Source organism: Lissotriton vulgaris, chromosome 6, assembly GCF_964263255.1.
Source record: "Lissotriton vulgaris chromosome 6, aLisVul1.2, whole genome shotgun sequence".
Classification (NCBI taxonomy): domain Eukaryota; kingdom Metazoa; phylum Chordata; class Amphibia; order Caudata; family Salamandridae; genus Lissotriton; species Lissotriton vulgaris.
Genome location: NC_141694.1, coordinates 480,729,871 through 480,744,339, shown reverse-complemented (window position 1 = coordinate 480,744,339; position 14,469 = coordinate 480,729,871). Strand labels below are relative to the sequence as shown.

At 41.3% G+C, this 14,469-nt stretch overlaps 1 protein-coding gene across 1 annotated transcript in view; it reads right to left on the bottom strand.

Annotated features, from left to right (window-relative positions):
- LOC147707469 (uncharacterized) overlaps positions 1–14,469 on the bottom strand; it is a 385,267-nt gene that overhangs the window by 70,237 nt on the left and 300,561 nt on the right. The window contains exons 22-23 of the mRNA XM_086925650.1: positions 11,087–11,131; positions 10,408–10,470 (exon numbers count right to left, since the gene is read on the bottom strand). Of these exons, the coding sequence (XP_086781776.1) occupies positions 10,408–10,470; positions 11,087–11,131 (108 nt within the window). The remainder of the gene's footprint in view (positions 1–10,407; positions 10,471–11,086; positions 11,132–14,469) is intronic.

Sequence of the window (14,469 nt, the reverse complement as noted above, 5' to 3'; positions counted from 1 at the left end):
TAGTCCCACGTGGGAGCCTGACCGCCCGCACCAGGCAGAACAGGCCCATCCGCTCGGCCGCGTGGAGCCGCATGCTGCTCACCCGAGCTCCTCCGGCCTCCTGTGATGCGTCCAGCACACCTCCTGCCTGCCCACGAAGTGTCCAGCCTGCCGGGAAAATCCGGTATCGCCCAAGCCTGCACTGTCCCCCTGGACTCACCACAGTCCGTAATGTCCATCCTGGCGCAGGCTATCCAGTCCTCGATACCCCGGGAGATTCTGCACAGCCATCGTCCACGAAGAAAATTGTCCACGCCAAACAAAAGTGTCCAAACAACAGAAAAATTTCCAAACACCAGAACCCCCGCCCGGCGGCCGAGACACCTCACTTAAAATGGTGTCTCTGCCGCGTGGCCGGACGGATACCACCGCCCAGCCCAAAAAGAAGCCCAGCCAAGCCCCGCCCCCAGCCCAAAAGCTACCAAAAAAACGCCCAACCGTCCCCGGGCGGCGCCGTCTCTACCCCCCCCCCCCCCCCCTTTTCCCCGGCCCCAAATTCCCCCGGGCGGGACAGGCCTCCCTTCGGTCGGCCGCCCCCCCCCAGGACCCCATTACATTCATGCCTTTTAATTACAGGCGTAAATACAGTTACACGTGTGATAAGTGAGAAATGTGTACAGTAAAACTAGTAAAAAGTTTAAAAGTGGAAAAGCAGTTTTGTATCATATTTCTGTGTGCAGAACCTGTTTTTAATTTGCATGCATGTAAATGGTCACTCATTTGAGTTCACTTCAGCATCTTAGAAATGCATACATATTTAAGAATTATTTTAGATTTTAAAAAACGCCAGAACTTACTTCAAAGGTAGGTGTAAATCTACAGAAGTAAGTTCTGACTTTTCCTCTAATGCTTATCTAAACCGAGATACACAGAAATTATCCCAGCATTGTGCAGAAAAAAACACAGTACAGCAGAGACCCTTTCTTGTTACACATCCCTGTAATAGCTGTCATACGGACAAGCAGAGAACTGAATGGAGCGCTAAGAGTGCTAATGAGATACGGCCAGAGTGCAAAGACCTGTCAATCCAATGCTTGTTTGTACCAGTGCACAGCAATAGCAATACGTCCGCAGGGCAGTCTGCACTGAAACCAAGCACGCCGATTCACGCCTTTCTTAGAAACACTCCAGCAAGTTGTTTTGCAGCTCCGAGCAAGGATGAGTCACTGGCGAGGCCTCAGCCCACAGTCGGCTTTCACTCAGAAGCGGTGGATTAATGCAGGGAGCAATTACAGGATCCCTCTTAGGAACGCCTGGATAACTCAGCTCCATGCTTCAGGGGGCAAGCAGTTCAAAGTTTGGTGCAACACCATGCTCCTAAAACAAATACGGCAGTGAAGCATAGTGGCTGAGCCTTGGAAGAAATAAACATACGTTTTTACAGAGGCCAAATATATCCGAGGCTTTTCGCTTTCTGTCTCTGTGGTATAAACGCGCGAAATAAATTCAATTATTTATATCTGAAGCAAAGAAATGGGACTTGAAAGCACAAGCGTGCGCTCTCACACACAAAAATCTAAAAGCTTGAGTAAGCCAGGCGAGTAAAAAAAAATGTGGTCAATTAAAACATTATCGGGTACAAGTACATAAAAGAACTTCAATTCATACATTTATTACTTATGTGCAAAAAGTAAATCAAAGGAAAAGCCTATCTGGCCAAATCACAGCCTGCTGTTGCATAGATTCCACGTACAACCAATTTAAAGAGTAAAAAACGTGTCTCTTGGTCACATTGCCGAAATAAATACATTTTATCTCCATGGAAAAATTTAATTCATTGTCATATTACATTTATCTCGTGTGTGTGTGTGCATGGGTGTGTATGTGCGTGCGCGTGTGTATTGTGTATGTGTGTGTGTGTATATATATATATATATATAAACACACACACACACACATATATATATATATATATAAATATATATATATATATATATATATATATATATATATATATATATGAATACACATAGATATCTAAACAGTTCCTGGCGCACAACTCCTCATACATCGAGAAAGAAACAGTGCCGTGGCTCTATATTTGCTCAGTGTGTTTTATTTGGCAACGAAAAACACCCGACATGTTTCAAAGTTAATTCACTTCATTCTCACAGATAAGGTAATAAAAGTAGCGATTTCTTTTTTAAAGGTACATTACACTTCATGACGTGCACATGATAGTAAACATAAAAGAATTTCTTTTGTTACACGAGTTGCTGTGTTCTTTTCAATAAAGTATTTAGATTTCATGTCGCAAAACTGATGAACGTTTTAAGCAAAATGTAAATAAAAAATGTAAAGCTTTTACATTTGTGTTTTTGCGAAGATCAACCATTAATTGTACAATTTTTTACAGAGAGATACCATCTCTCGTTTGCTCCCTTGACTTTGAAAAAGCATAGCGTTTCAAACAATTCTGCCCAAGTGAATCAGATAGCTCATTGCGGAATACTAAATTCCTCATACACAATTCTGTTCCCTCCTCTTTCTCTTATTGGGATATAATTGAGAACATAGAATTTCAAGAGATTTGCATTCTGATTGTGTACTGCAGAAAAATGGCAGGCAATAGGATATTGGCGATCTAAGTTCTTAATAGCCCTTGGGTGCTCAAGTACTCTTTTTTTAGCCTTATGCATTGTACTAGCTATGTAAAACTTGTTACATGGGCATTTTAAGGCATATACTGCATACTCAGTATTGCAGTTAACATGTTTCATTATTTAATGCGGAGCTTTGTCTGGTGAGATTTTAAGAGTTTTACAGTTCTCACTGTGCTTACAGGCTTACATTTGTTACAAATGAAAAAACCCTGAATTTCAGAGAAAGAAAGAGGAGGGAACAGAATTTCTGAACTAAGGATATTAGAATCAAAAATTATTATTAAGTACAACACTATGCATCCTGAAGACCTCAACCTTGATGAAGAACTTTCAGTTCATTTATAGGTTATACAAAGGATATGATTAGTTTAGCTGCCTCTTCCTAAGAATTCAGAACTTTTTAATGGTTTTTATTGGATATAGCACTCTTTATATATTGTGAAAGTTAAATGTTATACGTTCTGTTTTGCTGTTTTAGATAAGAAGATTGAAATGCATAGAGCACAAGGAATATAAATGGCCCACTTGGGCTGAATTGAAAAGACATTCCCCACTAAGATGAACGTTTTGTCAAAAAATGATTTATGGTATGAATTAATTGTCATTTTACAATTGTGTATGAGGAATTTAGTATACCGCAATGAGCTATCAGATTCACTTGTGCCAGCCGACTAGGGCAGAATTGTTTAAAACGCTATGCGGGGTTTAAAGTCAAGGGAGCAAACGAGATGGTTTTTCTCTGTAAAAAATTGCATAATTAATGGTTGATCTTCGCAAAAACACAAATGTAAAAGCTATACATTGTTTATTTACATTTTGTTTGAAACATTCATCAGTTTTGTGACATGAAATCTAAATACTTTATTGAAAACAACACAGCAACTGGTGTAACAACAGAATTTCTTTTATGTTTACTATCACATGCACGACATGAAGTGTATTGTACCTTTACAAAGGAAATGGCTACTTTATTACCTTACCCATGAGAAAGAAGTGAATTAACTTCAAAACACAACAGGTGTTTTCGTTGCCAAATAAAACACACTGAGCAAATATAGAGGCCATGGCACTGGTTCTTTCTCGTTGTATGAGGAGTCGTTCCTTTATATGGAACACTCTCCAACACCACCAACACTCTAAATCTGCTCAATTCAAATGACATTAATTTACGTGAAAAAAACATAAACCATAAATTATCACTGTAAAAAACAAAAGTTGAAGTGGATTTATACGTGAGGAAGATACTAAGAATGTAACCTATGTTAAAAACATTAGAAATTCACTGAACATTCATATGAAATTCACACCTGATTTGTTTCCTACCTAGTCACATCTTCCATCCCATCTCAGTCTCTCTATTACTTTCATCTATCCTATTCTTTTATCTTATCTCTCTCTTACTCTCTCTTTCCACCTAAGCTATGATATTAGGCGGGGTACTACATCTCACCTTTACTATACCAAACCTCAAATACATGTCTATTCGCTCTCTTCCACCTAAGCAACACATAAGCATCAGGAGAGCTAGCTCTAATACCTCACTCATAAACAGTTACACCCAACTACATAATTTACATGAGACTCCTTCATCAAGTAATATGCTAATGTATTCAAATGTATCCCTGTTGCCCCACAAAGTATTTGTGTCCTCTTTATAAATACCCTATCTGTATTCTTCTGTTTGCATGAAACATTAATAAAAATGATCTTGAAATCAAAAAAGAAATTCACTGAAAAGCAAAACCGTTTAAAAAATAAAACAAAAAACTGAGCTTCATCGTTTATACTTAATAGACGTAAGTATAACTTGAACCGCTGTGATGCATGCTTATAACCTCACATATTACATCCCAGATAACATCTGAAATCTACGGAGTGTAAGTTATACTAATGTCAATTATGTAAAATTGTCAAATTTCTGTGGCTTTTCGTTTTAAAACTGTAGTGCTTTTTTTGTGAATTTCTAACTACCGTCCTCACATATAACACCCGTCCTGCCACTTATCATACAACAGGCATTAGATATGGGAGTTGGAAGGAACAGTTGGTAGAACAAAATTAGCTTTAAAACGACCTCTTTTGATTTGGAGGTGTCAGGAACGACTTTTCCTATTCATTCCAAGGACCATTCAAGACAGCCATGTTCCAGTCATGGTAGGGGAGCGAAGGTTGTTGACAATGTCAGTTGGGTTGAGAGCTCATTTAAATAGGACAGCGGCGAAGCAGCTGATGGCAGCTGGGTGCAGCCATCTTGAAACAGGGTCTCCTGGCTGCTTTTACCGAAAGGCAAACCGAAATGCTGCAAAGGAGGGGGAGGAACTGTGAGAAAATAGTTAGAATCAGGTAGTAGAATTTTGCTGGACCTTGGCTTGTGAATAGGATGCATTTGGCACTTCAATCAACATCTCCTCAGAAAGTTCCTGGGAAGACTCCATCTGAAATCGAAGAAACTGCTGGCAAAACTCCTGATGGAAGAAGAAGAATTAAACAAAGGCTTAAGGGCACTTGACTTCTGCTGGCACCAAGGGAGAGAACTGCTCTCCGAAGGTCAGGTGGTTAGATTTCTGTTTGCCTGCCTCATGGACATAAAAAACAGAAGCACTTGTGATTCTAAGACAGCCAAGTGAACCACAGAAGGCTGGGCCCTGCAGAGGAGCTAGCTGGAGACAACACTGGTGCCTAGAAGTCTGCCATATGGTGCTATGGGGTGAAAGAATTACTAAGAAGAATATTTCCAGTCTGTGGGCCGCCCCCTATAAAGTACAGGCAGGGTGCCCTACGCACTCTGGATCCAGTCTGAAGCTCTCAGGCTAGGGGCGTTACAGTGCCAGAAGGAACCCCCAGAGCTCGGTGACCCTCACACTGCGGGGGCCTTTGCAACACCACAGTTTCCAGCACTTGGAAAAAGTTGGGAATTAGTCACATTTTCCACCTCAAAAGGACAGTGGCAAGGTAATGATGATTGCCGAGTGTGGTCACACTAAAAGTTACCAAGAAAACTAAGTTCATCCTACTCAGAGCTTTTTGCTGCATTGAAAACTGGTGGGAGGGTTCCTTTTGGTGAAGGGATTTGGACGCATTTAGCCTTGCCAAGCTATTGCTTCTAGGCTTGCTCTCCCATTGATTTCCACTTCCAAAACAGTCAACCACATAGAGAGCCTTTTGAATAATGCTTTAATTTTTAAAGGAACTTTTTACAATCAAAATTCATATCTCCAGTTCCCCTTAACGTACTTTAATGATCCTAGTGTCTGTTTTTTCATTTTACTTTTTCTGTATTTTTTATATTGGTTTGCACATTTTATTGTGTAGGGTGCTAACCTTAAAATTGGGGGTACTTTTTGAACTTTACATACACTTTTCTAGGGATTGCTTGCTGCTTGTGACATAACTACCAGGGATTGTGCAGAGATTCTCACCGAACTGTGTTTTGATCTAACCAGAGTGTATTTATTAGATTGATGGGGTAATTCCTCCCAAATGAATTACCACATTCCTTACAAGTGCTTTTTGTAGTTTGGTGTATATCTGTTCAGTATTTAATATTTGTGTAAATTGTGTTGGTTGACTTTGCAGACTGAAAACCTGCGAGTTCCATCTATCAAATGTCCCTTTTTAGAGGTATGGTGGCTGGAAGAGTGAATTCTGCTCTTTGAAAGAGTTAAAAGAGGATGCATGAGTGTTTCTGTGCTAGAGAGAGGAAATCAGACAGAATTATTGAAAAGAGCCTATTAAACAATGAAAAACAGTACAGTGGAAACACCACTAACTGAAAAATCTGAAGTTTGGTGCTGTCATTTTAAATTCCGTGGTTGGCACTGCCATCTTGACTTCATGAGTTTTGAGAAACTGAGACTGCATCAGAAAGTGAATATGTATATAGATCCCAATGGAAAAATCTTTTGAAAACAATGGGCCAGATTCACAGAACTAACTTAAGACAAAATCCCAAACTTACAACCATTTTGGTATTCACAGATGGCACTTACTCATTTTGGTATTCACAGAAGGCACTTACTCATTTCGGTATTCACAGAAATTAGTAGTCCGAACTTTAGGACTCCTAAATGCCTTCTGTGAATACCAAAATGGGTAGTAAGTTTAGTATTTTGTCTTAAATTAGTTCTGTGAATCGGGCCCGGAGAGAGTGACAATAAGAGGACCAAAACAGATTTTTTACTATGTGCCTACGACATAGTCACATAAAATCCATGTTACATCTTTATAATGCGTTCCGACGTTTGGGGAAGAAATATGGGGATATAAATCCTGCTTCACAATACAGACAGCTGAAAATAAATTCTTTAGGAGATCATTAGGAATCCCACAGAGTGTCAAGAGGAAATAGTGCACAAAGAGATAGGAGCAGATTTTGTTTCCAATGTTATTCAACCTCTTTGGTTCTCAATTTGGCTTAAAAGTGAGTTAGAATTTAACAGAAAGATGGTACCTGAATATGGATCAAAGCCACTGTATACCATGGCTAAAATATGTCAAAATGACTCTAGGGGCGCTGGGCAAACCTCAGTTGTTCACTCCCCCAGAGATAATCTGTAAATCTGATACAGCTTAGGTTAAAGCAGGCCTGCTAAGTGTCTCACATCAGGTGTGACACTAACGCATTTCAGTGTGGTGTTGCGCATCACCGCATTGAAATGCATTGTCACGCTTTTTAATGTGCCAATGTCTCACTGTGCTGTACCAGCACTGAAACGGGCTAGCCAGGCTGCTAGCCATACGTGCCAGCACCTATGACTCCTGTATGCAGGCTCTGTTGCTCCCGCAGACTTGCCGGCCCAGCCGCTGCCAACAGCATAGGCTCAGGCAGTAAACAGTTAATAAACTTGCGTTGTGCACTGCTGCCGCAACCTGCTACAATGTATCCTAATAGCCGTCCTGCTGGCTGCACTGAAATTCCCGCCCGCTTCACTCACTACAGCCAGGCCTGACTTCACCCGGCCGAAGCAGTCCTGTGCTCAATTCTGACCCCCGGGAGGAGCCTGCTGCCCTCAGCAGTAGTTGCCTTGCATACTGGCTGTGGTCGCTCCGCATGGGGGGATGTGATCACCTCAATTCGACTGGAAGCGTGCCGCGCGCCGGCGGCCAGTCACTGTGTGATGTCCTCGTGCTTTTAATGAGATTTGCTTTTTTCATAGCGTGCGCGCCAAGTAGCATATTCTCATGAGACCACGCTGAGTGAACCCCCACACCCTGTGGTTCCGCAGCAGCCCAAACAGCACACCAGGCCACACTGTGGTGTGCCTCTACTGCTCTGAGCCTCAAAATCATGATTCCCAGGTCGCCGGCGTTTGCCACAGGAGTCATTTGGGCCACGGCGAAGAGCAGCACGGAATTGCCACTCGCCTAATTTAAGTGAATGCCAGGGCTGGCTGGAGTGAGCTTCACATAAAAAGGGGCTTTAATGGCGCTAGTATGCAATCACACTGGTGCCGGTCGGTGCAAGAAATTACTAGCGGCCAGCGCAACTTAACTTAAGTCAACAGAGCCCTTTGAAAATGAAATACTGCAGGCTAGGCGGACTGGAAATTCATTGATTTCTTCATCTCAGTGTTTTAGCCATTGTTGCATTTTGTATGTAACTTATATATTTAAAGCAGCAGTACACTAATGTCCGAAACATTTGTAAGTGCAACATTTTATGTCTGTAGTATACGTATGTGTTTTGTGTGGTACCAAGTGGAGTAATTTCTGATATTTAATTCACAAGAAGTTTTCTGCACGCTTTTAAAAGCAATTAGGTTTCACACACAGTGTCACATTATATAAAGCCTGGAACCTCATACATAAGTGCACTTAAACCATGTTAATGTCACACATAAGTAGTCTGAAACTTGGTGGCTATTAGCCTGGTGGTCCCCTTCCATTTCTGAAGCAGTTGTAAGATTTTCTTAGAGCTTCTTGTTGCTCAAACGGGTGTAATTTGCGATATTTAGGTAGTGAGAAAATGTCACTCAAAATCGTTGAAATGTCACTCATAATTACTCTGAAATTTTGAAAATGTCACACATAGCAATCTGAAACCTTGTCAGCAATGTTAAAGAGGTCTTTAAATTAAATTCAAGAGAAGCAAGGCTCTCAGCAGCGCAACAGAAAAGAAGCTTTAAGCACGTTATGATGGTGAAGGCCACGAATAAAATAGAAATGTATCTAACTCTGGACATGTTGAGCCAGCATAGAAGACAACTAACGTATTTCCATTTAAACCTGTTCTCTTAGCTGTTGGTGGCATAAACCATCAGATCGACCTTTCTTTACATGTGGCATGCCTTCCGCACTAGACACTTTGTTTTAATTTGTCCCAAATGGTCAGTTTTAAGACAAAAGTATGTTTGCCCTCTTTTTGTGCCCTTGAATTTGAATCAAGTGAGACCAGCTTTATTATTCCTGCAATTATTAGACTCACCTAAAGTCTACTGTTTCCTATCTCGGTTTTTAACAGGGGTGTATCCTGCTAATTTGTGAAAATATTTTTTAATTGTGAGTTGTAGTGCTATTCATGAATATGTTATTTTTTAATTATGTGCATTTATGATTGCTTATACAAATAAAATAAAGATATTTAGTCGGAGAGCTCATGACATCCAGAAAATTTGCAAACCAGAAACGTACTAGTGAAAAAAAATTGCAGAAAAAGTAGCATAAGACATTCAAATAGTTGGAAATATGAGTATGAAAAGGGCACCCAGGTGCGCCATTCACACCTCTAGAGTAAAGAATGAAGAAGATAAGTGCCTATTGAAACTATAGTTCAACAATTGTAATATTTTTTAATCTTTTGGAAACAGACCCCCCTCAAAGTGCTTGTTTTTTATATGCTTGAATAAAGTATTTGCGGGAATGCATGTCCCTTATCATTGCTTAGTACCTACCATTGATGATCGTTATTTACTGGGGATACCGAGAGCCATTACTTACCGTGACCACTAACGTTGATTAGTTCCTGGGGTCCTTCATGCTTCCTGTTGCATAGGAACCAGTGAGGCTCATTAGTGGTTGTGGCCATCAATGCAACCATTGAAGCTCTGTACTGTCAGGGACTCCTGTGAGGCTACTTTCTGCCTCAGGTCATTGCATGCCATTACTGACTGGGGTCTTTAATGCTGAGACCACGGATGTTCAGTACTGTGTGGTAGAATTGAGGTTCATAACAGTCCAAGGCCATTGATGCTGATTAATTCTAGGTCAATCGAGAATATTAACAGATAATGGCTAAAAGGCTCATTGATGCTAGTGGCCATTGATGATGAATAATGCCTGGGGCCAGTGATGCTGATTGCTGGTTTGTGGCACTGATACTCAATATTGCTCAGTTTATTAAGGCTAAATAAAACATGGAGCTATACATGTTTGTTTTGATCTGTGGTCATTAGTGAGTCCAGAGGTGAACAGGGCTTTCAAACCTCCTAGCCAGGCCCATTCTTCAAGGCCTGGGTAGGAGGGTTTAAAGGAAAAACAATGCTTCTCTGGTCTATCATCAATGGATGGGTGGGGTGGTCATACCCCTACAGTTTATGTGAAGAAAGTCTTGGACTCAATCATTCTGGCGGCAAAGGAGAAGTTTTGTGCGTTAAAGTTAAATGTATTGTAGAAGCTGATTTAACCTATAATCATTGTAGCTATCTACATTTTATATACTAATACTCTGACACCAAACACCACAAGCTTCAACTCATAGAATGCCCCACACTATAGTCCTTATAATTGCATATCAAATTTAAAGGAGATAGTATTCTTAATTACTTACTGGTTGCCCCTGCTGTCCTTCTGGGCCAGGAAATCCAATATCTCCCACAGGGCCTCTGTCACCCTAGAGAAAAAAAGAAATATACACCAACATTTTAAGGTAATTATGTGAACCTCAAGAACATACATTCTGCTTCAGAATGTATTGACTTACTTTTTTAGCAGCAGTACCATGTCAATCAGAAAAGTGAGGCCTACATGAAGTAGATCTAGACGTGACCTACAAAAGCATGGCTTCACATTAAAATGTGTGCATGCGCTCACCACCCTTCAGTTCAACCAGACTTCAAACCAGGATTAGAGAAGTCATGGTCCACTTGTTTATAATTAGTATGGTGGAAGGTAGCAGAATAAACAATATTCGTTATGGTTTGTAGTATTTCATTAGTTGGGATGAGAATTTCATCGTTTAGACGTGCTTGTTTTTCTTTATCTACTACCAATCTGCAAGTCTATTTGATTTTAAAATGCAGATCAAACTTAGAATGAGTTACAGACAGGGAATTTTAGAAGGTTTTTTTTAAATCTGAAAATGCGTTTTTTTTAATTTAACAATACAATCTACAAATGTCAGATACGTTGTTCATTTCAGTATAATGTTTCGACTTCATGGCTTTCTAAAAGTTTTGGAAGCTGAACATTCAAGAAGCGAACACAGCTGCGTGTCAATTTCCACTTACTGGTTCTCCTGGCATTCCTGGTGTACCGGGTGATCCTGGCTTCCCCTGTGAACGTAGGGCAAAAGAGACTGAGTAAGATTAAATGCATGCAGAAATGCCCATCATGATTGTAAACACAGCGTACTGTTAAATAAGCTGCACAGCAGGAGGTCTCGAGCAAAAAACATATGTATCTAATAACTCAAGGTAGTAACTTTAGTGCTCTTAGTTCTGATCCAAATGAATTGCCAGAATTCTTAAAGTGGGCCGAAAGATCGTAAATGGTATGCCGACATCTTTGAACTTTGTGTAGGGGCACTCTCGTGCACAGCTGTGACAAGGCCCCTACTCACCTTCCGGTACATCTTTTCTTATCAACTGCACCTATTTTCAGGCAGCTCAAATAACAAGAGCCGCGCAAGTATTGAGCACGATAATGTGGCATGGCACTGGAAAAGGCAAGCGCTGCGTTGCATTACTTGTATGTTAATTCCCGAGCTAAACAAGTTTAGTGCTTGAAAGTAAATTAAGAAAAAAAGATTTTGCACTGATTTGCATTACTTTTGTGATGCAAACACGGCGCAAAATCTTAGTAAATCTCCTCCAAAGTGTCCTTCGTTACACAAAGGGAACCTGGGTCCTAGTGCAACAGGAAATAGGATTATTTTTTTAAATGTTTTTATTGGTAACACAGAATACAGCATGTAACAGTAAGCAGTAGAGAGCTCATCACGGAACATATATAAGCAATAATACACCAATATTTAAGTTAACCAATACAGCCTCATATACATGTGAGGGGGGTCAGCAGGATATATGTCACTTATAACATTTTCAGGCTTTGTTCGCCGGATACATTCAAAGACACAGGATGGAACAAGTAGTCTCTTACTATTCAATGTTATAAGCTGAGAGAAGAATAAGTATTGAGAAAGAGATGAAAATACAGGGGTATAACGTATTAATGGTAATGCTACAACAATCAACTAACTATGCCATGGGGCAATGTAGAAGTGATTCACTATTGAGAGTAACCCAGTGTACTGGCTGAAGGGTCCATGTAGTGGGCAGGAGGGAGAGAGCAACTAAGTGATTGGACCACTGGTGCAGTTGTGCGTAGGTGAATGGTTGCGCATGGGCAGGGGGAGATAGATCCTTCCCAGGAGAGGTGGGAGCGAGTGAGGACTACCATGAGCTTCTTAGCAACATCCATGAATGCATCATGGACAAGTGCACTTAACAGTCAGTGCGCTCAAGGTAGACGGTCATCGTTTTTCGCCTCGACAGCAAGACAATATATTTTCCATTCCTGGCCACCCACATGGGAGGCGCCCTTCATGCGTAGCAGTCTTTGACTGTGTGCCTCCGCCTTGGTCTATATCAGCAATACTCAAAGCCAACCCCTAATTTCTGGTGGAGCAGGGGGCTTCCAGGCCATAGCAATGTTATGTTTAAATAGGTAACAGGACAAATTAATAGATTGGTGCAGGTGTTTGATACCCATCCCTCCGGAGCGCAGTCCCAATAACAAAGATTTGATGGGGTAAGAGAGTGTGATGGCAATTCCGCTACTATGGAGGAGACCTTCTTCCATACCTGTGGTAATGGTGCGCAAGTCCATACCATGTGTATGAATTCTGCGTTTGATAATCTGCAGCAGGGGCATGCTGGGGAGAGCGCCGGAAACATGTGCTGGATGCGGGCTAGGAAGAAATAGGTGTGGTGGATACAATTAAACTGTGTGAAACAAAATCTTGGATTGCAAGACATAGTCTTGGTCCTCTGGCGAGCGAGGGTCCAGGCTGCATCATTTAGTGGATGAGATAGAACTGCATCCCACTTGACGGGTCACCTTGAGGTGTGGGTGAGTGGGGTAGGATTAAGAGCAGAATACAGAAACGTGATGGCGTGACGTGAAGTGTCGAAGGTCAAGAATCCATTCAATGCCTGTGATGTAGGTTGTTCAGTCTCCCCAGTTCCCCGAGTCTAGCAGACCACCCGTTGCACACTGCAATATGTTAAAAACTGGCCAGCACTCAACCGAACAACTCTACTATTTCTTGGAATGTCATGAGTTTCCCTTCATTCCTGCATGTGTAATTGTGACCGCAGTCCTTGGGGTCGGATCAGTGCGTCTCGTAGATCGTTGTAGTAGTGACTAATCCCAGATGGGGATTGAGGGGGAGAATGGGAGGAGTGAGCCCTTGGGTTGTAAATATCTATGCCAGCAGCAGTGGGCCTCTGTCATTTGTCGATATACTGGTGCAGAGCAAGTGATTGGGTCAGAATAGGTGTTAATGTCCTTCAGTGTTGTACTTACCAATAGAGATTCAGGATGGTCCAGTATACCTAACCAAGCCAGGGGCCACTGTAGCTGGGCCACGGCATAATACAAATCGAAGTTGGGTGTTACCAACCCGCCCTCAAGGAGAAGACATTGCAGAACAGACAGCGCAACTCAGCGACGGCCTGTGCCCCAAATCAAATTGAGTAACAACCCATTAAAAAAAGAGGATTGTGCAAAACAGCAATCTCGCATAAACATACTGACCAAATAGAGAGGCAACTCTATTTTAAATAGCCTCCTAAGTACAACGAGAAATATCCTTAAGAATTAAATTGATCCCCTGATTGTACCAGACAACATTTGTTAGCGTCACAAGTCTTATATTCGATCCTGTTCAGATTGTTCAATCAGAAACTTATTGTCTCTAAATCTTGTTGTTCCTGTGACGAAGCCCCTAGGACTTTGAACTTATATTCCTTTCATGTAAATGACTTTCTTCACACTGGGCTGATCCCAATAAATGACTTTAGACTAACTTAATGTGGACTTCTCGCTGTCCTTATCCCTTATACTGTTAGGAATGCATGCATCCATTACACCTATCTGAAAAAACATTGCTCTAGTAGATCTTCTACTAACAGTGGCAATTGAAGTTATTCTATTTGAATGGAAGACATTAAATAAAGGATCATATCACATATGGTGGGTATGGGTCTCGTATCTTAGAGGCACACAGAAAGTTTATCCATCTCTACAGGGAGCCCTATTGATGCTTAGTCCATTTGGCACACACTTGATCATTTTGTGACTATAAGCTCACACCCTCTTGGTCCACTCTGCTTCGCTCTCGATCATAAGTTGTCATACTCACTCCTTTCTTATTGTCTCTCACCCACATGGTGGTCTCCCTCCCAACTCTTTCGATCTCTGCCCCCCATTTCTCTTCCCCTTCATGATTTATATTGGGTATGCCTACTATAACCCTCTCCAACATCCATATTTGTTAGTGCTCCGCATTACTGTTTTTGAAGGCTTTATTTATCAAGACTTATTGTTTCCCTTGCCATTGTATCCAAATGCCTTCTGCCTGCCGACAACCTTAAATCTGTCTCTGTTT